The 24,571-nt window shown below is 39.8% G+C and overlaps 1 protein-coding gene across 5 annotated transcripts in view; it reads right to left on the reverse strand.

Moving 5' to 3' along the window:
• Positions 1 to 218: 218 nt before the first annotated feature.
• The window catches only part of sema3d (sema domain, immunoglobulin domain (Ig), short basic domain, secreted, (semaphorin) 3D), a 38,225-nt gene continuing 13,872 nt past the window's right edge, over positions 219 to 24,571 (reverse strand). The window contains exons 3-18 of one of the 5 annotated variants that reach the window (XM_046864755.1): positions 24,003 to 24,163; positions 20,309 to 20,371; positions 20,016 to 20,135; positions 19,764 to 19,857; positions 18,855 to 18,983; positions 16,680 to 16,822; positions 15,175 to 15,289; positions 14,956 to 15,025; positions 14,436 to 14,580; positions 13,807 to 14,029; positions 13,208 to 13,296; positions 13,083 to 13,124; positions 12,332 to 12,489; positions 10,963 to 11,027; positions 10,333 to 10,469; positions 219 to 1,767 (exon numbers count right to left, since the gene is read on the reverse strand). In XM_046864755.1, coding sequence (XP_046720711.1) covers positions 1,378 to 1,767; positions 10,333 to 10,469; positions 10,963 to 11,027; positions 12,332 to 12,489; positions 13,083 to 13,124; positions 13,208 to 13,296; positions 13,807 to 14,029; positions 14,436 to 14,580; positions 14,956 to 15,025; positions 15,175 to 15,289; positions 16,680 to 16,822; positions 18,855 to 18,983; positions 19,764 to 19,857; positions 20,016 to 20,135; positions 20,309 to 20,371; positions 24,003 to 24,163 — 2,144 coding nt within the window. In that variant the 3' untranslated portion in view covers positions 219 to 1,377. Of the gene's footprint in view, positions 1,768 to 10,332; positions 10,470 to 10,962; positions 11,055 to 12,331; positions 12,490 to 13,082; positions 13,125 to 13,207; positions 13,297 to 13,806; positions 14,030 to 14,435; positions 14,581 to 14,955; positions 15,026 to 15,174; positions 15,290 to 16,679; positions 16,823 to 18,854; positions 18,984 to 19,763; positions 19,864 to 20,015; positions 20,136 to 20,308; positions 20,372 to 24,002; positions 24,164 to 24,571 lie in introns of all 5 variants that reach the window. The other 4 variants (XM_046864753.1, XM_046864752.1, XM_046864754.1 and 1 more) reach the window with 4 other exon arrangements.

The following is a 24,571-nucleotide window of genomic DNA, read 5'->3' on the forward strand; positions in this document are numbered from 1 at the left end:
ACTGGTCTTCCAACAGACCAGACTGGCGGCATTTCTCAATCACAAGCACTGGAGAGCATGACTGTAGTGAAGAACTCCAGTCATGGTATCGGGTATATTGTGTGTTTATGTAAGTTTCTCCATTCAAATAAATAAAGAAGTAATACTAAGAAAAAGAAAAAGATTTAAGAGGAAGAAAACAGCAATTGATCAAGTATTTAGCAATAAAACACCTTAAATCAGAGAGCTTTAAAGGAAAGAGTTTATTCCAAATGGGTTGTAATTATAAATAAGTTCATATATCATAAACAAACTAACTACAAAAGACACAAGTGAAATATACAGAATTTTATTACTTTTTTTTCTAACAAACCTTTTTTTATATTGTTTTTGATTATAGGTTGTGTTCAGACAGTCAGGCAGTCAAGTTCAATCATTTTTTTGTTTTGTTTTGTTTGGTTGTTTATATAGAAATATTGTCTGAAGTCTGAATATTTGTACTCCATTTGTATGGAGTTTCAAACTGAATTAAAACCCTGCATATGTGAATCAGAGTAAGCAGATCGAAAAATCAAGTTTCTTTCCATCCTTTATCTTCAGTATGTGTTTTACCCCGAATCCCGAATCAGCTGAACATGGTAGATCTAGAGCTTGTCCCAGGAATTTTAAGTGGGAATACATTCAGTTCACCCCAGTACACATGCATACACCTAGGGGCAATTTAACATAGTCAATCAACCCACCAGCATGTTTCTTGAAGGCAACCAGAGAAACCTGAGGAAAACCACATGAACACAGGAGGAACAAATGAAAGTAGAGGGAGTGACTGTGAGTTAAGGATCAAACTGAGGAACACTGCCTATTGTGGTACTGTTCTGTCTACAAATTAGCTTGATCCCGTTTGCAATATGGATGCATTTAAGAAACCTGCTGTGTGAACACCAAACTTATAATTTGAAAACAATTAAAACGTCAATGATTCTACCGCATGCACAATATGCTGTACAAAACATATATTTACAGTCATTCAACATGAATGCATTTTCATTACTGGTTACAATTAAAGACTTGTGAATGGGAATCCTCCTGTGTCCTGTATTTGTACTAAATTTACTTAATAAATACATGAGCAGCACTATTCTGCTGTACGTCTGCAAGTAGGACCTGTTCTTTACTTGCATAGCTGCTGTAGATTAAGCAAATTCATACTTTGTGTGTCTTCTCTGTATCCTGATGACAGGTAGAGATGTTGACAACCAGAACGCTGGTTTTCAAATGATCTGTCTTACCCCTTAAAATAGATGAAATGGGTTCCATTTGGGTCATGGACATCGATCCACAGATCAATGCTATTTTTTAGCCCTCCCTCTCCTACCTGCACATCTGAGTACCGTGTACTCAGATGGCAGCCCCCTGGTGGTGCCGTCGGTTCCTGTTCTTTCGGAGTTCCTGCTTCCATTTAGCTTTCTGCCTCTGCTTCTTTTCCTTATGCCACAGCACTTCGCAGTACTCCTCCAGAGACGGTGCGCTCATAGCACGCACATAGTCCTTATAACTGTGCCGTAACTCGGACGTCATGTCCTGAATAGAGTGATCCTGAGGTCCGGCGGTGGATGGGTGGTGCCCGGGAAGCTGGTTGCGTTCCAGGACTCTCAGAGAAAGTTGGAGGAGAGTGCGCGTGAAACTGAGCTCCTGAGCTGTGCACACGTACAAGCCGGCGTCACTACGCTGCACCCAGCGGATGAGCAAACCTCGCTCTGTTACCAACACCCGCTCGTCTTCTTTGATCTGTAACACACAAACAAGCATCGATCAAACATAACTTTATGACATTATAACATTATGTACTTCTTCAACATGGCACCTGCTAGTGAGTGGAATATATTAGACAGCAGGTGAACATTTTGTCCTCAAAGTTGATGTGTTAGGAGCAGAAAAAATAGGCAAGCGTAAGAATTTGTGCAAGTTTGACAAGGAGCAAACTGTGATGCCTAGATGACTGGATCTAAGCATCTTTAAAACTGCAGCACTTGTGGGATGTTCCTGGTCTGCAGCGGTCAGTATTTATAAAAAATGCTCCAAGGAAGGAACAATGGTGAACTGGCGACAGGGTCAGGGGCAGCCAAGAATCATTGATGCATGTGGGTAGTGAAGGCTGGCCTGTGTGGTCCGATCCAACAGATGGGCTACTGTAGCTCCAATTACTGCAGAAGTAATGCTGTTTATGCTCTAGACTCAGGACTATTTTGGCAGCAAAAGGGTGTACCAACATAATATTATGCAGGTGGTCATAATGTTATGCCTGATTGGTGGCCATAAAGTTATACCTGCTCGGTGTATATATACACAGTCGAACCCACTTATCTCAACCTTGGTTAACTCGTCAACCCTATTAAGTCGACGTTTTTGAAGTGGAACCGCTAATTTCTCACTTTGTCTTAGCATTTTGTAATCGGTTATGTCGATTTTTTATGTCGCCGAACCCTAATATCTCGAGCACAAGGGGGGGCAAATTTGCCACTTAATGTAGGTTATGTCAGGAATCCCCCTGCCACGCCCCCTTCGGCGGCGGCATTCCCCGAAGCACCCTGCTTCTTCTTCCCTGCATGCCCCGCCCGCACGTGTGCATGTTGTGTATGTGTTGTTTCATGGCAGTCTGTGTAATCGCGTATACGTATCCCGCTATGTACCCTTCCTCTCGGACTCCGCATTCTCTCAACGGCACCCCGGATTACCCCGATTCTGCTGTTTTCCATGTTCACACTGTCTGCACCACGTTTATCCGTTGCTGCCCAGCGCTGCGCTTTCCATAGAGGATTCTCTAAACGAACTGTCTCTGCTTTTACAGAACTTCGTGGATCAAACTCCCGGAGCACTCCAGTGGATATTACTGCTTCGCTACAAGTATTGGTGGATTATCTCCTGAGTATTCTCAATAAACTTTGTTTGCGTTTACTTCAGCTTCCGCCTCCTTATCCGCATTACAGGTTTTCTCGATCCGCATGACCAATCAATCAAATCGCGGCAACGCTGTTGTGTAAAAAAAACTCCAAAAACATGTGCATGCACATTCTCATTTAATAACGCACATCATGTATATAAATACATTTCAAGCATGTTAATATATTGCCGCCATATTGGTTTTCGTTTATCTCGATCATCGGTTATCTCAACGCTTTTTGGCGTCCCCTACACCGGCGACATAACCGGGTTTCACTGTATATATAAATTACTCAACACAATCAATAAGTGATATGCTTTGCATCTTCTCCACTCAGAGTGAACATTTCCGTGAAACAAACACAAAGTATAGCTGTTATCCACTTTTCAACTGTTTACTGTGCACTTTCTCGTTCTGTGCAATAATTAGGTGTCCCCTCCAAATGCCGATGGAGAATTCACATGTCACCTGTAGTGTTCCTAGCCATAAATCATTCTGATGGTTTGTGCACAGCCATGGGGACCGGCGCACAGCATGGCTTCCACCCTTCTCCAAACACAGGGGCAAAGGTCGCACTTTCACCTTTAGGTTCAGCTTCCTGCTGACCTCTAATTATTGTGTTGGATTGGTCATTACAGTCTTATTAGATACATCAGGAGGGCTGCCACTATATTAGTGATAATGAAGCATGTGTGTGCGCAGAGAAAGAGAGTGAGAGATAGAGAGAGATGCATCCTTTAGAATGATTAGTCTGTGCCACTTATCTAAAAAGCAAGTGTGTGATCTATGTTCAAGGTGCATGTTCACTTCTTTGGTGGCCTCTGACCACGGGAAGTTAACTCTATATGCGTGTAAGGGTCAGCCCTGGGAAGCCTGTGAAAGGATGTGTTCCAGTAATAAAAATGCGATGACATGGTCAAAAGCACACTAATAACCGCCTCCTTACTGTTGCGCCATCTATTAGTTGCAATCTCGATCAAGACCGTTCCTGGTTAGATTCCTTTATCGGAAAATAACCTTCCAATAGTGTTTATATGCCTGCTAGTTCTTCATTCAAGTCATGAGGTTGTCAAGCGCTAAAACAATGCAGCTGTTCTCGAGAGAAATGAGGGGGCTTCAAAGCATACCTGCTCCTTTTTAAACAAGTGCACACTAACTCACACACACACACACACACACACGCACGCACATATGAGCACACATAAAAATTCACAGGATTGACTATACCTAAAGCACAAATCAGAGCTGAACAATGTTTATAGCAGGAAGAAAATAAAAATCTCTACATGGAGCACGTTTCTTAATCAGTATTGTTCGCCAGATATGAGCTTTGACTTTGTGTTCTTTGATGCTGTCGACTAAAACACAAACAACCTGAGGCATGTAAGGAAAAACTGTGCGTGTGCATGTCAAAGTGATGTCATGGTGTCTGTGTGTTATAAGGTCATAGTTAAATCTGTGAAAGAGGCCTCTGACTCTTTCATGTGCTGGCTAAGGAGAGCAAGACCTTCCATTCAGAATCAATCACAAACACAACTCATAAAGTCTTTTGAGACACCAGTTCAACTGAATATACAGAGATACAGAACAGAAGAGGGCTGTGTATTGGCAAGAATATGGCGATACGATACGTACCGTATTACGATGCAGGGGCTGAGATATTATATGTTGAGACATATTGCGATACTGTAAGCAAGGCGATGTATTGGGATATTTCTTATTTTAGGAATAGGATATAACTTTAGGAAAGCTGTCATTAAGAACAAACCACTATATGTAAACCTTTGCAAAAAAAAATATTTTAGCCAGAACACAGTAGGATCTGCATTTGCATTACATCTAAAATAGCACTACTAAGCCAAATCCCTTACCATGGATGAAGAGGGATTGATGATGATTAATTATTATTATATTATATTATTAGTATCAATATTCAGCATTAGTCTATACTGAATATTATCAATATTACTATCTGATATTTCTTAATCTTTATTTTCCTGCATCTCTAGGAAAATAAAGATTAAGAAATATCAGGTCAGTGTAGCTGTACAGCATCAGATGGTGGACTGTAGGATAATTTTAGAGTTGAAGAAGAAGTGGAGAGTGAAGACTGAAAGAAGAATAAGATGGTGGAAACTGAAGGAGGAAGACTGCAGTGTGAGATGCAGGAAAGAGGTCAGACAGGGGCTCGGTGGTGGTGAATAGGTGCTGGATGATTGGGCAACTACTGCAGAAGTGATAAGGGAGACAGCTAGGAAGGCACTTGGTGTGACATCTGAAAATAGAAAGAAAGACAAAGAGACGTGGTGGTGGAATGAGAAAGTGCAGGAAAGCATAATGAGAAAAAGGTTGGCAAAACAGAATTGGGATCGACAGAGTGATCAGAAACGTAGGCAAACGTAGGCAGGATGTGGCGAAATTCAAGGAAAAGGCATATGAGGAGCTGTATAAGAAGTTGGACACTAAGAACAGAGAAAAAGATTTATACCAGATGGCCAGGCAGAGGGACCGAGCTGGGAAGGATGTGCTGCAAGTTAGAGCAATAAAGGATGGAGATGGAAATGTGTTGACTAGTTGGGGGAGTGTGTTGAGAAGATGGAGTGAGTATTTTGAGGAGCTGATGAACGAGGAAAATAAGAGAGAAAGTAGGTTGGGTGGTGTGGAAATTGTGAAGCAGGAAGTGGATAGGATTAGTAAGGAGGAAGTGAGAGCAGCTATTAAGAAGATAAAGAGTGGAAAGTCGATTGGACCAGATGACATACCGGTAGAAGCATGTTTAGGAGAGATGGCAATGGAGTTTTTAACCAGATTGTCCAACAAGATTTTGGGAGGTGAGAAGATGCCTGAGGAATGGAGAAGGAGTGTGCCGGTACCGATCTTTGAGAATAATAGGGGTTGTGCAGACCTGCAGTAACTACAGGGGAATAAAGTTTATCAGTCACACCATGAAGTTACTGGAGAGAGTAGAGGAAGCCAGGCTGAGAAAAAAAGGTAACCATCTGTGAGCAACAGTATGGTTTCATACTTTAAGAATGTTGATGGAAAAGTATAGAGAAAGTCAAAAGAAGTGGTACTGTGTGTTTGTGGATTTAGAGAAAGCGCATGACAGGGTGAAGAGAGAGGAGTTGTGGTATTGTATGAGGAAGTCGGGTGTGTCAGAGAAGTATGTGAGGGTGGTGCAGGACATGTATGAGGACAGTGTGACAACAGTGAAGTGTGCAGTAGGAACGCAGTTCAAGGTGGACGTGGGACTGCATCAAGGATCGGCTCTGAGCCCTTTCCTGTTTGCAGTGGTGATGGACAGGTTGACGGATGAGGTCGGACAGGAGTCTCTCCGTGGACTATGATGTTTGCGGATGATATTGTGATTTGTGGTGAGAGTAGGGAGCAGGTTGAGAAGAGCCTGGAGAGGTGGAGGTACACACTGGAGAGAAGGGGAAGAAGTAAGACAGAGTACATGAGAAGTACAGTGTGAATGAGAAGTAGGGCAGTGGAGTGGTGCGGTTGCAGGGAGAAGAGATGGAGAAGGTGAAGGAGTTCAGGTACCTGGTTTCAACAGTGCAAAGTAATGGAGAGTGTGTTAGAGAAGTGAAGGAAAGAGTGCAGGCAGGGTTGAGTGGGTGAAGAAGAATGGCAGGAGTGATTTTTGATAAAAGAGTATCTGCAAGAGTAAAAGGGAAAATGTATAGGACTGTGGTGAGACCTGCAATGTTGTATGATGTTTATGTTTAAAAACAGTGGCATTGAGTAAAAGACAGGAGGTGGAGCTGGAGGTAGCAGAGCTGAAGTTGTTGAGGTTTTCGTTGGGAGTGACGATGATTGACAGGATTAGAAACAAGGTTATTAGAGAGACAGCGCATGTAGGACATTTTAGAGACAAGGTGATGGAGGCGAGATTGAGATAGTTTGGACATGTGCAGGGTATATCAGTAGGAGAATGCTAAGGATGAAGCCACCAGGAAGGAGGAAAAAAGGAAGGCCAAGGAGGAGGTTAATGGATGTGGTGAGGGAAGACATGGAGGTTGTTGGTTTAAAAGAGGCAGATGTAGAGGACAGGGAGGGAGTATTGAGACCTAAAGGAAAGACGAAGAGCACATGTTGATTTTTAATGGCATTTTAATATTTTTAATGGCATCATTCATACTGCTGCCTGAAAAACCAAACGCACAAAAACTAAACATATTTCCGTAGGTGCAAGTCAGTCAACTTTCGGTGGAATTTAAACCCACAATTTTTTAACAACAGCACCCCCCAGGAAAAAGGCAGATATTAATGCTATCATTACTTCCGAGCCCTTATGCTTGTACTTCCTGTAACTGTTTAAATTCCGAAATAAAAGACTGCTATCTACTGTATCTAGCTGTCGGATATAAACTCAAAACGGAATAAGGGCCATGAATCTTTATATATACAAATATTGATATGGTGTTTTCACGATTCGATACCGTATCGGCAAACAAATATTGTGATACTCGCGTATCAATATTTTTGTACACCCCTAGAAGAGAACATGCAAGACTATTTCTCTTGCTTTTTCTCATTTACTTTTGTCATGTTATGTCATGCAGAGGATTCAAATTTGACCACAGTCCAGTGTACATACACTGTTAAAGACTTGTGCCTTTAAGGAATACTCCAGGCCTCAGTAGTGTTGAGGGTATTTGAAATGTGTACTGATGGACATCCAACCCAAGTGTGCTTGAAACATTTTCTGTTCATACACAGAAATGTGTTAAAAATGTTGCTTGCCTTAACCGCCCACACTCTACAGATGTGGTTTATAGAGATTATATGGCATGGTTGGAGTATTCCAAAAAAAAAACATGAGACACTCCACAACTCCTGTCTCTCATAACACTGACCTGTAGATTTTCAGCACTGTGGGAGGAAACGTGTTTTAGGGATGGCATGCTGCAATCTGTATCTGTTCGCTTTGAATAAACATTCACACCAACACACATGTTTTTTTCACATCGCTCAGCGTGGTGCTTTACGAGGTGAGGTGTTGGGTCATATTTTAGGATAACACTGCAGGTGTAAAGCATGGGAATGTTTGTGTGTGTGTGTGTGTGTGTGTGTGTGTGTGTGTGTGTGTGTGTGCGTGTGTGTTGCAGGTGCTCGGCGCAGCTGCATCACCCAGCATCTGCTTGTCCAGGAACGATACTAATAATAATAAGAAGAAGAAGAAGAAGAAGAAGATGATAATAAAAGACAAAGTGTCAAATATAACCAATGCTAAAACTGTAAGCTTCTGTTTAATCAGAGACTATGCTGTAAGCAGTATATAGTAATATCTCGTTTTTATAAACCCCCACAAAGGTTAGGAACAGCCTGGCGCACACACACATACGCACTCTTACACACGATGCATGCATGAGTGTTCTGGCGATTCAGGAGTGATTAAGTACAGTAGTGATGGATCAATACAACAATGCTGCTGATATAACACTCAGAGGAGTTAGTCCAGGGTCTATCCATTCATCATAACACACAAGCACATACAAAAACACCCACACGGTACCACAAGGTCAAATCCTCCTTCATATCCGCAGCATGAACCACTCTCAGGGAGACCGAGGAGGTGAGGATATGTGGGTGATGAGGGTGTTGGATTAGTAGAGGCAGTGCATGTACGAGAGAGAATGAGGGCAATGGAATATTTTCAGATGTCCAGAGTAAAAATGGCTTTAGGGGATAAATGGAAAAAAACTGTAAGAGTCTCAGGAAGCTAAAGAAATACTACAGTCTCAAGATCAGGTAGGGTCAGGTTCAGAAAGTGAGAGAAAATGGATGACAGTAATGGAATCTGCTAGCTCTCTTTCTCTATCCTTATCAGTTCATTTGCAAATCTTCCTGTCCCTTACTTTTATTTTTATTTTTTTCACTTCCCTTTTCTGATAAAAAAATAGCACATCCATTCAAATACGATCAGCAATAAATTCTGCTATCCTGTTATCTCAGGAATGGAAGTGCTACTTTTATGTTCACCATCACTCATCATAATGGGGGAAAAATGTGATATTATTGCATTTTACTGTGTCATGCTTGTTGATGCCAGATGTGCTGGTTAGGATATTTCAGAAACCGCAGAAAGTGGGGCTACAGTGGGTAAATGCTAACCAAATCGAACTGTTAAGGATTAGAACATACAGGTCAATTCCAATTCCAGTGTTCCAATTTATCCCAAAGTTATTCAGTAGGGTTGAGGTCAGGGCTCTATAGCAGGAGATCTTTCACTCCAACCATTTCTTCAGTTTGCTTTGTGTACTTCGGGGGAAGTTGTCATGCTGGAACAGATTTGGATATACTAGTTTAAGTGAATAAAATATTCTATGCTAGCAAATCCAAAGACATCCCAATTTTTGCGATAACAGTTTGGGAAAGAACCACATACAGCTGGGAAATTCAGGTGTCCCAATACTTGTAATATAGTTCATTGTTCAATAATAATGTAGATATTCAACTAAAACTAAGAATTCGCCTCAGGCACCACCATATTTTATACAATTAAAAACTCGTCTAGGTGTATTATGAGTGAAAGAAAACCACTAAATTTTAGAACCAGTGATATAAACATTAGCATGATTCAACTGTTAAAATAGGCCAAACACTTGTTATAATGGAGAAAGTGTTGGCCAAATAGACTAATGCATGTGCTTTCAATAGACTCAGTGTGTGTGTGGGGGGGATTGAGAGCAAGTGTAGGCATGTTTACGACCTGGATTAGGAGTTTTTGAAGCACTGAGTGCACATGCTGGAGTCATCTTGCACCACAATAAGGACAAAACTATAAAAGGGAGGACAACGCTGATCTGGCTGTGTATTAATGTATTAGTGAGACTCCTGTGATTCCAATTCCCACTTACACCTGTAGCACTTGTACTACAGGTCTGTCTTTCAGTGGTTCTCCTCTCAGTGATGGTATGTAAAGAGTGAGAACCCTAAGGACTTCTCATAATCCTCTTGAACAAAGACTCTTGTAACCTGTCTGGCTTTTAATTGGAATACTGGCTTTGTAAAGCTTTTTGTACTGTAATTATAGGTAAAAACTGCACATTGGGAATATTGTGTAAGGCAATTGTGTATTGTGTAAGTGATGTTCTGTTGTTGATTCTAGAGCCTTGAAAAATGTTAACATGTTTTTGGCAAATAATAAAATGAAATTCTAATGATTTTATAATAGCTTGTATTTTATAGTAAGAGTAACCAAAGTTACTAATTAAAGAAATATATTTTGGTGTGCAAATTTACTCCACAAATAAATAGAACTTTGCTGAAAAAAGCCTAGTGTGTCTAACCTAAGAAAACTGCATGCATACTGTTTGGTTAGAATAAAATCTTATTAAAATGGCCCTGGTTGTCAATAAACTTATGCGCTTATATGTAACCAAAGAGTGATGTGTGCTTGTTACCTCTTGGCGGTGGTCTGCTCCTGGCCTTTGAATAAACCAGCGGATCTGCGCCTGCTGGGATTTAGGCAGACACTCCAGGAAAGAGGAATTATTCTCAACACCATACAGCACCTTCTCCTCTACATTATTCCCCAACACTGCACACAGTGGTAGAGGAAATGTAAGTCAGAATGCATTTAGATGATGGGGGAGTGTACAGAAAGTGAATGTGTGTAAATGCTTAAGTTTATGAATGGCAGAGGGTGACAGTAGTTTTAAGATTTGTTTTTGAATTCCATTACATAAGCCCCTCTGGACAATGCTGCTTTTCTAAAGTACAATGCAGAGCTTTTGGTAAGTTTTTTTAAATTCTCTTTCTTACCCTCTCTCTTTAAAACCCACAGCACACACACACACACACGCACACACACACACGCACACACACGCACACCCACGCTCACCTATTTTTCTTACAAACCGTCTACCCAAACTCCAAACCAAACTTTTTCTTCTTTTTTCTTTTTATCAGCTGGTTTACTTATGGGGTTCAGTCATGTCTTCTAATGGTCAAAACGCTCAGATATTTAATTTCACACAAAACACACACACACACACACACACACACACACACACACACACACACACGCTTACCATCGTCTGAGTCCCAGCAATGGTTGGATGGGTCTCCATGTTTGATGTCCTGTCTGCGTGCCCTCCTGTAAGAAATTTTAACATGTTTGGTCCTAAGATTAAAAAAAAAAAGCAATTACAATATATTGTTGCTATAATTCGATACCTTTGCTGCTGTTTATGCACAGGTTCTTGTAAAAAAAATCTCATGAAACATTCCTCTTATTGTTTTACAGCCCTTAATTTGATTAAAATGTATACTTTTTGTATTGTGTTGGGATGATGAACATGTAAGCATGAGATCATGATGAACAGTTAGAGGTAATGAAGGTGTGTTCTTGCCCTGAAGACCATCTGACAATCAGTATGTGCAAAACATCTTCTAAACTAATAACTCTCTGACTCAGCATCTGCTAGGAATGACCTGACCTGCTTGTGTCAGCAGCAAACGTAAAAGTGAGAAAAGGGCAACAAAACTTCTATGGCAGCTCACATACATCATCTCAACAACAAAGCGTCTCTAATCAATTTGCCTGTCCAGTCCGTTCCCACAACACCCTATAGCACCGGAGCAGTGCAGCTAAATCAAATGTTTAGCTTGTTTTTTTACTGGGCTGCAATCTGGGAAAAAGAAGTAGGTCAAAGCGAGGGCATGGTGGAGGAGACGTGCTCCCTGCTTTAACTTTTTTAACCTTCTATTTACTAATACTACTCATGTCCACTTAAATTACTTTCTCACACCACACCCCACTGTACTACATCTTTACATTAAAACTAATTTCTCATTATAGCATTATAGCTTTTATTTTGCTTATCTAAGCTGTACTACTCAGCAAGGCACCTGACCTTTCCTGCCATATGTGGTTCTTCTCCAAACTGTTACCACAAAACTGGAGGCACACAAATGTACAGGACGTCTTTGGATGTGCTATAATAAAATTGTGCGTTTACTTGGGATTAGAAACCCAAACCTGTTCCGGCATGGCAATGCAGCTGTGCACAGAGTAAACTCTGTGAGAAGATATGAATTACATGGTTTGGAAAGGAAGATCTCGAGAGGCCTGCTACAGAGCTCTGAACTCAACCCTACTGAACATCTTTGTGATGAATTGGAACACTGATTAAGTGATTCATTGGAACACTGACCACACCCCAGGCCTCCTCACCCTACATCAGTACCTGATTTTACTAACACCCTTGTGGAGAATGAACACAAATGTTCACAAGCACAAAGCTAGGGATTAGAAGAGTAAAGAGTTATTATAAGTGCAAATTGGGACTAAATGTGGAATGCTCAAAAAGCACATACTGTACCATACTTATGACCAGATGTCCACAAACTTAATGCAATATAGTATGTATATATAAACGTGTTTAAATCTGTGTTCACCTCTTGGATGCTGGTATGTATCGTGAGCAGTGGGAGCCATCCCAGGCGCAGTATGGGTCTCTGGCTAGGCAGCATTCAGCACATCCCTGACCGTAAATGTGGCACCTGTGCAGAGACACCAGCACCAGGCCGTCTGCACCTCCGACAAACAGCTGCTGCTAAACACACACAGTAAAACACTACCTCGTACACAGAACAAAAACAGAGGCAAGGCCAGGAAAAGTGCTTGCAGGCACTATTGGAGCTGTTTTATTTATATCTTTTTGAAAGAACCATCAGTAACTATGATTTATTCACTCTGTTGTTGTTGCTCTGTAATTTGTTCAGATGCTTTCATCTTTTAGGTAAGCATTGTGTTTTTTTGTTGTTGTTCTTTTACCCATATGCTCATTTACTTTGAGAAACTTCAGACTAGACAGAGATGAATACAAATGTATATACAAGATGCAGGGCCTACAAAGTCAGTCTATGAAGTAGAGATAGAAAGAGAGAGAGAGGGAGAGGATGAAAGACATGTCCTGGAAAAAGTGAGTGAATTTGGTGTGTCCTGTGTCTGACCCAGCCACATATTTAAGCAGATAATGAGACAAACAGAAGAAAGAGGAATGTGTAATACATGTAAACATGTATAAGAGAGATATAACAGTGGACATGTTTAGAGAAGAATTACTTTACAATCTTAAATGTATAAAAAAAATATCACACAGAAATGGCAGAAGTTGTACCTGTTAGTTTCATCTATTGTTTTTACCTGTTTGGAAGAGATTTCCATGCTGAGGATGGGAGACGGGTTCTGAAATAAAACACAAAGCAGTTACATTAAAATAAGATAAATTTAAGAAACTGAGTCTAAGGTCAAAGCTTTCTTATATTTACCTTGAACACTTGTAATTCTTCTAACACCACCTCTTCTGCAGCCCAGTTTTCCTGTGTAATGCTAACCACTTTTAAAATTGAGCCAGCATCTAGAAAACACACAAACATTTTGACTCACCTTGCCCTCTATTGGTGTTTTTTATTTAATATACACTGATTAGGCATAACTTTATTCTAATCGATCAGACATAACATTATGACCACCTGTCTAATATTGTGGTGTTCTACCTTTTGCTGCTTAAACAGTTCTGACTTATTGAGCATTACCAGCATTAACTTTTTTAGCAATGTGAGCTACAGAATCAGAGCACACGGGCCAGCCTTTGTTTACCACATGTATCAGTGAGCCTCGGCCGCCCACGACCCTGTCACTGGTTCACCACTGTTCCTTCCTTGGACCATATATGATAGATATATCCCACCCTTCAACAGGTGCCATGATGAAGAGATAGTCACTACATGTCATAATGTTATAAAATCATAATGTTATGCCTGATCAGTGTGTTGTCAGGAATGTGCATCTATGTATATAGATTTGTCACTGACAAATGTAACATTAAGGAACTGTCAGAAATTAGCAAATATGTGTGCGACTTTACCTGTGCCCAGGAACATGACAGCATAGTGGCCATCTTCAGCAGAGACACGGTCTACTGCGATCTGTGTAAGCCGGTACTCTGTGTTGATCCTTGTGAAGATGGGACGACCAGAGATCGGGTACACAGAGTGGTACATGAGTGGGTGCATTCGAATAAAGCTAATGACATCATCCGGAAAATCTTTAGTGGTCTTAATGCGGGGGTCATATGTGCGACTCGGACACTGTATGGGAAAAGCATTTACATTAATCATTTTGCTTTCATCCAATGCAATTTCCTTTCTAACTGACAAATCACTAAGAACTCAGCCACTGCTGCGTATTATATTTAAAAAACAAATATTTTAATTTCTGTACACATATGAGAATATGAAAATGCACATTAGGAAAAAAAGACGAGATTGTAAGCAAAGTATTCGTTTCGAAAACTTTTTCAGGCTATATAGACAGAATAACCCTTATGTTATGTTGCCCTCTAGTGGTCAAACCTAATACTACTATAGGCATGAATACAACTGTCTGTTCTTACAGAAAGTACGGTTGAACAACAACCACCAAAAAAAGCTGCTACTAAAATCTAAAATATGAAAGTGTGCAAAGTATAGAAAAAAATTTTGATGTGGTGCTGACCGTGCCAGGCCTTGGGTAGGGGATTTTCCCCTCATATTCCACCCATCGGTGATCTGGTCCCTCTTTATGAGCATAAGGCCCATTAAATACAGCACGAATGTCCTCCATGTTGTACATACACACTGCTGATCCTTTAAAGATAGAGCTGATGGTACACACAAGAACACAAACAACAGTAAACTTGCATCAATATCATGAAATATTTCATTTACATTTCAAGCAAACTGTATTCATTAGCTTTATCTTCAATGTCAAAATTTGGCAGCGTATTTCAAAACATAGAAAAGCAGAACTAGAGAAGTGGAGGTCAGCAGTAATGGAAAAAAAAAATCTGTGTATGTGGTGTGTATGTATACATTTGGACATTTAGATGAGCTGATCTTAATAAACTAAGCATGTGACTCTGTAAGCCTGCTAATGTAGTAAACACTAATGGAAGCCAGAGCTCTGAGTGGTTTTTGTATCCAGACTCATAATAACGTCTGTATTCTTTCAGTCCAAGCATTAAAAGAAAGAGTACCTAGTAGTAGTGAAGACTCCATACACTTTGGGATTTTTCTCATCTCTAGTTGGAACCATAAAGATGTCCTCTATAATGCACACATACACAAACAAAACCATGCTTTAAAATGCCTGAAAATGCAAATAACAGTTATGAGATAGCAGATTGCATCCAATAAGCCCACCACTCGTTTGTGTGAGAGTGTGTGCTTGGCCGTGTGTAAAATCACCCACTTACGGAGCTCGTCAAAGTGAGTATCCACACCATCTGTTCCTGGAATGGAACACACCAGTCGGGCCTTGAGAAACGTTGTCCACTTGTTGGTCAGACTTCTCAAACCACCTACATCATTCTGAAATGTGCAAACGCGTACACAAACATGTGCTCGTTCAAAACTCACAGGTGTACCTTTTTAACAAACCGTGCCACTTCATTTTATGGACTCCATAAATAAACTTCCATTATATGAAGTGAAGACCTCCATCTGTCCTTAATCAGACTAGCTTATTTAACTAAGACAGAGTGGGGAGGAGAGCTAACAAACATCAATTACCTAAAGAGACTGAAAGAGAGAAAATGAGAGTCTAAATCTAATTTCTTCTATACGATTGAGCATGTAAGGGGCCTCTTTGTTAATTTATAATCAGGTTAACTCCAGGAGCAGTTAGGCATTCTCTTAGCAGATAGAGATTTAGAGATTTTCTACGGGCATGAGCTAACATCCTTGTTATTTCTCAAGAGTGTTTGATCAAATGTCTCCGCTGGAGTTTGCAAACACATGCTATTCTATTCTTTGCCATTATGTGTAATAAAATAACACTATCACAAGGGGGAGAGGGACCATAAAAAAAGTCAAACCATAAAAGGGTTTAGCAGAAGTGTTGTTAAACACGTTAAACTACAAAGATGCTCTCTCTAGGGTGAATGGAATCTGTACATAGCTAACTTTATAGTTTACTTTTTAAGCATTAAAAGCCTTAGAGAAAAGGATTTGCAATCTTAGATTGTGTATAGAATTTATAAAGAAGGTGGTAGAGAGAATGTAAGCATAAAGCACAGCCAGCTCAAAAACCTCCCAGGCACCAGTGACAAGGACAAATAAATATTTAATGACTGCCAGCAAACAATATAATTATACATATTAGAATCAGAATCAGAAATAGATTTATTTCCAAGAAGCACACAAGGAATCACAGAGTAATGTAAGTGTAAGTAAGTTCAGACGTAAAACTATTATTTAAATGAATGTATAGATGTTATTTACAAGTGTGCAGATTTCAAATGGACTATTAGATTATATGTATAAATGTGAAGTTATGATGGACAATGTGTAGTTATGATATGCAGTATGTAGTAATATGTAGTATATGATTTGATAGTATTTTATGCTATGCATTCATGAACTATTTGTGAACTGTATTTAAGGTACTTCAAAACTCTCCTATCAGTTCGGTTAACATGATTACAGTGTGGCACACAGGAACTCTGGTGTCATCATGAACCAAGGCTTAGATTTTGTCTACTCAGCCAGGCATCTGCTGTGATTTACCATGCTGACAACACTGGTTTATTCCTTTTTCAACAGATCTCGTGACATGGAATGTACCAGGAAGCCTGCATTCTCAGGGGGCGCATGAAATGTATACGATTCGCTAATAAAATGACAGAGTCAGTGAAGTGATGAGCGTTTTGATCAAGAGGAGCAAGGACGGCTGCATGTCCGTTCCCGCAGGGGTTCTTACCTTACAGACGCGAGCTACGCGGGACAGCACGCTTTTGTCCATGGTGCTCCCTTCTCGGGATGCCTCACGGAAGAAAAAGTAAATTTTGTCGTCATCAGGGTTGTAAGTGTCTGCTATAGGATGAGCAGCTATAAACCTGGCCTCTGTGGAGACAGGAGAAAGCCAGTGAGCAATTATTCACTGCCTTTTTAAATTAGATCTGCAGAAATAATAGAGAGGAAAAAAAAGTGAGAGAAAAAGAAGCAAGAAAGTATACAGTAGAACACATTTTAACACTCCATATATATTATATATATATATATATATATATATATATATATATATATATATATATATATATATATATATATGGAGTGTTAAATGTGTTCTACTGTATACTTTCTTGCTTCTTTATTCTCTCACTCTCTTTTCCTCTCTATTATTTCTCTAATACATATATATATATTCTTGTTCTTTGTATGTTCTTTTGAACATAGGACATAGTTACATATTGTACAAATATTGTTGGTATTTATTATTTGACTGATAGCATGAAAAAGGGTAATTTTTTTAAGTCCCACATGGTTATAGGTGTTTATTTAATGGTGTTTTTTTTATCTGAAAAATGTAAAAGTTACACTCCCCCATAAACACTGTTCACAGAGGGCTTTGTACCTAAACCAGAACCTAGCAGCGACTGTGAGCCGGTTCCACAAAGGACAGGAAAGGGAAAAAGATGAAAGAATAGAAAGCAGCAAAGCACATAATTTATAGCACATAAAGCAGTAAAGTATAAAATGTCTGAGTCCTGAATAGCTCAGACCATGAAGAATGAAGAGAACCTGATACATGATGCAATAATCCAATGAATGATTTGAATTAGGTGAGAAGAGGCACAACGAGCTGTGGTTTATCACACACTCACACATAAAGTATAACAGGTGTGAGTACATGCACATTCGTTCTTCTGTAAAGTAGCATGGGAATAAAGATCTAGAGATCTAGGGTGCAGCTGGTATATGAACTGTTGTACAGGTATATACTGTGGTATTGAATCCGTTGTGTCTTTTGGCATGCCTGGAAATATTTAATTTCCAGTGGTTTTGGGTTTATTCTTCGTGTAGCCTGTGTGTTTGTGTGTGTAGGGTCATATTTGGAAATTCTGAGGGGTAATTCCCATGCAAGTCAACCTTTATACTCTATATAAAGAAGAGCTTTGTACTAGCAGAACTGGTGGAAAATCGTCCAAATTGTCTACTCATATATTACATTTTTTACTCTGACTCTTGAGACATTCAAAATGTAAAAAAAAAAAAGAATTCTTACTTAAAGAACATTTGAAGAAGTACAGTAAAAGCGTGTCTCTCATATACAGGCAGTTCCATTGATAGTAAAGTTGTTGACCACAGTATATTGAAGTTAAAATTAAATAAAGGATATGAGATCAAAGTGAAATTTTGCATTTGGAATATGCTACTGTTTAAACTCAATGGGACCACTAGTGAAACAAGCTATAATTAGGACCACAAATTTAAATAAACCCATCACAGATATAGAAAGAACATGATGAATGGTCAGAGCAAATAGCACATTCTTAAAAAAAAGAATGAACTCGGGATCTCAATGACATCAAAAAGAGAACCACAAATAACAGCTGTAGTGAGTGACAGAAGAATTCTTTAGCTTTAGAAAAAATCCCTTCACATCATTTGGCCAGCTCAAATACACCTTCCAATAGATGTCTATTAGTTAACATTCAAGAGATGCATTTCACCTGACTGAAATTCGGAATGAGCATGCATTTCTTTTTGCTAAAAACCAAACGCCTTATAAACAAAAAGGAACTGAAGACAATTGTAGTAAAGCCCTTTACAGAGCATAGCCAAGGATTCACAATGATTCCAAAAGATTTTGTACCAATAATTAAAAATTCATATATATTTAGTTAATCAACCTTTTAAGAAGGCAAAAAGTTTATATTTAATATTTAGTTTAAGCTCCAACATACTGTATTAGACAGAAAAATTGTTGCTGGATCTGACTTTATAAGTCATGTTTTGCGATACACTGCAGCTTGATTTACTCATTAACACACTGACACTATAAAACAAGAAAGTGAACTGCATTACTATTGGTGAGTTTATTTGTGTACAGTCTTATAAAATTACAGTTTTTATGTTTGTGTAAAAGTCTGACCATTGATCCAGTAGTCCTCTGAGATGTCTGTCCGGATGTAGTGCTGGTCCGGAGGGGGACCCAGAGAGCGACTAAACATGCTGTCCTTCCCCAGGAAATCAGACACTGTCCCAGCATACAGGTACTGATCTGAGAACAGACAGTAAGTCACATGTAAATCACGTTCAAAAACACAGCACAGTATATCTGACTAGAAAATGTGATATATGTACATGAAGATGTGTTTGATCTCCTGTCATCTCTCTCTCTCTCTCTCTCTCTCTCTCTCTCTCTCTCTCTCTCTCTTTCTCTCTCTCTGCATGATATCTGACACCAGCTGAGTATCTTTCTTATACACGCATAAACAATTTACTCTCTGTCATAGCCGTCTCCAAGGCAACCACCCCAGAAAAAGTTTGGGAGCATGTGTTACTGTTACAGAGATGTAAAACATTCATCATTCATCATCATAAGATAATCCTTATTCAGGGAAACATAATAAACACACACAACTATTCAGATGTCTGAAATAAACTGTCATATAGTACACCATTATACAATATACTGTGATGATATATGACACTACAACCTAATATAAAATTATAGGAATATATATGAATGAATATTAGTGTTTTTTTGGGTCATTACCTGCCATAAGCTCAAAATTTCAAACAAATACTTATGTCTGTTTGTATCTCCCTGCCAGCACTGACTTCTAAGTCCTCTAGTGAAGTTTTAGTGTCCTATCCCCAGTCGGGTTTTCCTTTAAAGGCTACAGTAAACCCATCCAGCTTTTACCATATCTGTCAAAGCATTTGCTCTGATTGGAAAAAGCTGTTCTGGATGCCAGAAATACTGATTCATGGTGTGATAAAAGGTCAGACTCAACGTGTGTGAGGCAGAAAAACGTTATAAAAAATCCACACTCACCGGTAAGTACTGAAGCAAAAGGCTGATGAGGGTCAAAAGGGCATTTCAGCCTGCCTGATTCCATACTGCTGCTGATCAAGTGAAGCCCGCCACCCTTTACCTCAAAGAACACACATCAAGCAAAGTTAATACATGGAACGGGGTGAAAGCTAAGTAATTACTCCCACAGCTACAACCTGCAAGTCACACGAAAACATAGTCATCATGCAGAAATATGTAGTGCTGCCAGTCACCTATAGCTTGACCTCTCACCTCTTTGTGGCCCCTGACCTCCAGGAAAGCGCATGTAGGATGAAAGGCTCCAGTGCCACATGTATAGATGTGAGTACGGTTATAATTATGCAGAACACGAACAAAATTGGCACACTCCGTCTAATGGATGGATAAAGAGGGACAGATCGAGAAAGAAACAATGCATTGTCAAAGCAAAAAGAAACAACGTCTGTTAATAATTTTCATGTGCATTTTAATGAGGGAAAAAAAACACAACGAGCAGTTGTGTAGACATGTTTGCTTTACAGTCATTTATTCTGGGTGTTACTTACGAGAGGGTTTTTACCAGCCAGGATACACATATCCACCCTGTCTCTGGGAGCTGGCCAGCTCAGCTAAATAAAGATAATACACACACACACACACACACACACACAGAAAAAAGAAAGAGAAAAAGAAAGGAAGATAGAAGGTATGTGCAAATAAGACGAAATAGACAGGTAGATTTAGACAGAGAGAGAGCGAGACAAAGAGTGTGTAAGAGAGAAATAGAGAGAGATATACAAACAAAGAATGTGTGAGATTAAGACAGTGTGGGTGCATGGAAAAGTAAGACAGACAGACAGACAGACAGACAGACAGACAGACAGACAGACAGACAGACAGACAGACAGACAGACAGACAGAGACAAAAAAAAAACAATAAGTAAACTCAAATTTTAAATAAAAACTGTTGAAGTAGTTTGCTTCTGTATTCAATGAACAAACCATTACCCTTCCAGCATTACATTATAGCATCAAGAACGCTACAGTATGTTTGGTCAATCTTATCTTATCTGTGCACACATGTGTTATAAAAGACTTAAGAGCTTAACATGTACTGGGGCAACCTCTAACCTTGACCCCTGAGTGCTGTCTCCACACGCGACGCCAAATCGCGCAAACCTCTCTGACTAATCGGAATCAGGCGCGCCCGTGAAACGACTTTACAAAGCCGCACTTTGAAGCCCTGCACATTAACACACTCTGACAGGACCCCTGAAACCCAGGCAGTTCCCCACAAGCTCCTGTACATGCACGCACCCACACCTCATGTGACGATAGGCGTTCAGACAAGTGGACGTGTATGTTGATTCGTTTGGATAACAAGCGATTTTGCTGTGTTTCTAACACACACTGAAAGGCAAGACTGGGAGGCGATTAAACTGCGTACATACATCCCGCAAGCATTTGCAAACTGATAAACATTACACATGTTGCAGCAAACTCACATGTCCCAGTGCCAGCACAAACACTAGCACATAACTTAAAAGTTCAAAGAGGGAGAAAGACACAAGGCAGCTTTCCAAAAAGCTGTTATCCCGTGCAGCTGTGTCTGGTGAGTTGGATAGATCAGGGTGGAGTGCATACTTGTGACACCTGCTCTTGTGGAAGTGCACATGAAGGGCAGACTGACACGCTTTAAAGAAGTGTGGGTGAAATAGAGGTTGCATTAGACATGTTTATGGATTTAATGTGGTGCAGGCTTTTAGACTTGTTTTGTTTTTATTATTTTGCTTGAACAGACTGTACATTGTTATCACTTGAACTGAATTATTTGCAGTAAAATGCCTATTTCAGACTGAATTCTTGTGTAAATTGTGATTTTGGAGCCTGGGGTTTCACATGACTACCCGATTTGTTTTCAAATGGAACTGTACAAATCATACGCTATATGGACAGAATTATTGAGACACCTGATTTTCCCAGTCGTATGTGCTTCTTTCCCAAACTGTTATCTCAAGGCACAAAAATTTATAGGTTTTCTTTAGATGCACTGGCATGAAATTTTCCCTTCACTTGGTCTAGGAGACCTGTTCCAGCATAACAATGCCCCTGTGTGCAAAGCAAACAAAATGAAGATATGCTTTCCATGGGTTGGAGTGGACGATCTCCTGCTATAGAGCTCTGATTTTAGCCCTATTGAACACCTTCGGGATGGACCGGAATGCTGACTGCACCCCAGGCCTCCTCACCTCACCTACATCAGTACCTAACTTTATTAACACCCTTGTGTCTGAATGAGCAACAATCAACACAAATCTAATTGAACATCTTCCAAGAAGAGTGGAGGGAATTATAAGAGCAAATTGGGACTAAATGTGGATGCTCAAAAAGGATGTATGGTAGTTATCAATGGGTGTCCGCAAACTTTTGCCAATATTGTGTATGCATTTTATGGATTTAAACCTTCTTTAATTGTGCAGCAGGAAAAATAATTGTATTGGAGTAACATGATACATCCTTTCATGTCAGTAAAATCCAAACAAGATTCCCTAAATGTTGTGTGTGTACGTGTGTGCATGCGTTAAGTGCATGAGTGAGAGGGAGCCTCTGCACACTCACTGCTAAGCTGTGACTGTCACAGGGCTATTGTAGCAGAGGCATCCCGTGTCGTCATAGTGACAGTGATTGGCAGGTTTAAGAGGAACGACGCCTGTGGGATCCAAAGGAACTCAATGGTTTCTATAGAGGGCTGCCGTGGGAATATCCAGATCTGACACAAGTGTGTTGTCTTGCTTTGGGGTAAGACAGGAGATGGATGCATATATTCTGTTGCAGACGTGAGGGAATTATGCACAAGCACACACATGCATACACAAGCGCGCACACACATAAACATGCGCACACACAATAAGAAAGCATTACCGCATCCCTATAGATATTCACAAGTCTAATATTTATAACTCTCAAACTCACATCATGTCAGGCAATTATGTAGGATGAGTGAGCATAGACAAGTTGAAGAAACGCCATGACCTTTCGTAACTTATTCATTCATCATTGCATTATCACTTTTTGTTATGTTAATATTGCTATCACTATAAAAAACTATGAATTATTGCTGGCGCCGACTGCAATTATAACAAACTTATGCAAACATCTCCTAAGCCACAAAAGTTTGACACTACATTTGCTGAGGCCATGAAGACTAAATAAAGTTCCACTTCTTTTAAACGTTGGATAAATCTATAACACAAGCTTTCACAGAGGCATCCATGAATTACCTATTATCTCTATTTTAAATTTGGATGTAAAATGATAGAAGCGGGAGCATAAATCTGTGCCCAATCTGATAATAAATGCCAACATACACCGATCAGACATAACATTATGGCCTTATAACATTATTACCGGTAAATGAATAACACTGATGAACGCTGGTCCGTGTGGTCCGATCCAACAGATGAGCTCCTGTAGCTCAAATTGCAGGAGAAGTTATTGCTGTTTATGCTCAATGAGTCAGGACTGTTTTGGCAGCAAAACGGAGACCAACACAATATTCGTCGGGTGGTCATAATGTTATGCCTAATCAGTGTATAACAAATCAATAAGATGCTTTCTGGACATTTGCCTGTCCATTGTCTTTAATAATGACCACGTACACATTTTAACTGTTAATCCTGTTAAACCAGATCAAAGTCAGTGAATGTGTTCAGTGAACCTGCCTGAACATGAGAGAGGAGACAGAAAGCTAATTAAGTGCTCAATCGTAGCAGACCTTACACGAGCGAAATCACTCGGCGAGAAAAGAAATGTGCAGGACACATGAACCGAGACTGAAAGTAATGGTTTCGTTGAAATCGATTTACTCATGTCCATCACATTAAACCTATACACAGTCAAGTGACGAAAGAACAGCAAGCTAAAGAATGAGCAATCGAGCGCTAGAGGCACGAATCTACTCAGACAAAACATACACGCTGTCACATACCATCATACAACTTTTTTTAGAGAGTAATTAATCATTTCTGTGTGTATTGTAAAACCGCATACCATGATTTGAGGTTTAGCTAAAGTGCCTGAGTGACTGATTTTCCTATAGTCCACAGTATGTGTGCAGCTAACAGGCATTATGGAGTGTTGTTATGGATAAATCCAGGGGGGAAAAAATTCCTCACGTTTAGCCCCAGAACACCTATAGCTAATATAACTAAATACCTGGTGTGCAGGTGTGTAAGCACTCGTGGGTGTGTTTTTGAATACCTTTCTAGGGTGCTTGTTGATGTTGTCGGGGTCCAGCAGGTATATGTGATCTTTGGCCCCTAGAAGCAGTCTGCTCTTCTCCTCATCTAGCAGGAATGTCTGAAACAGCATTCCTTCGCCGGAGCCCACAAACGGCACCAGACTGCCTGAGTGAAGCAGTTCTGCAAAACAGATACCGCAGTTAATAATACAGAAATACAACCGTGATCATAGTGGGCTTATATACTGTTAATTCTTTCATTCATTTAATCATTCATTCAGTTACTGCTTTTTTCCTTTTTTTTCTTCCAGATCTGAGTGTGTTTGCCCAAAATATTTGTACAATTAGTGAAGCGTGAAAATAGTTTTTAAGTTGTGAACTGAACCAGAGAAATGACCTTTTATCCTCTTGAAAGTCTTGTCTTCATCAAAACAAGGTCTTCATCAGGTGTGGAAGCTAACCACTGTCAAACTGGTGTGTTAAGTATCATTACTAGTTTAACATGTTAATTTCTGTTTGATTAAGTTTTGTGGTGCTGGGGAAATTTATGGTTATTGATGTATAAAATTTGACTTATAGTTCTGGAGCA

This window comes from Silurus meridionalis, chromosome 13 (genome assembly GCF_014805685.1).
Source record: "Silurus meridionalis isolate SWU-2019-XX chromosome 13, ASM1480568v1, whole genome shotgun sequence".
Taxonomy (NCBI): domain Eukaryota; kingdom Metazoa; phylum Chordata; class Actinopteri; order Siluriformes; family Siluridae; genus Silurus; species Silurus meridionalis.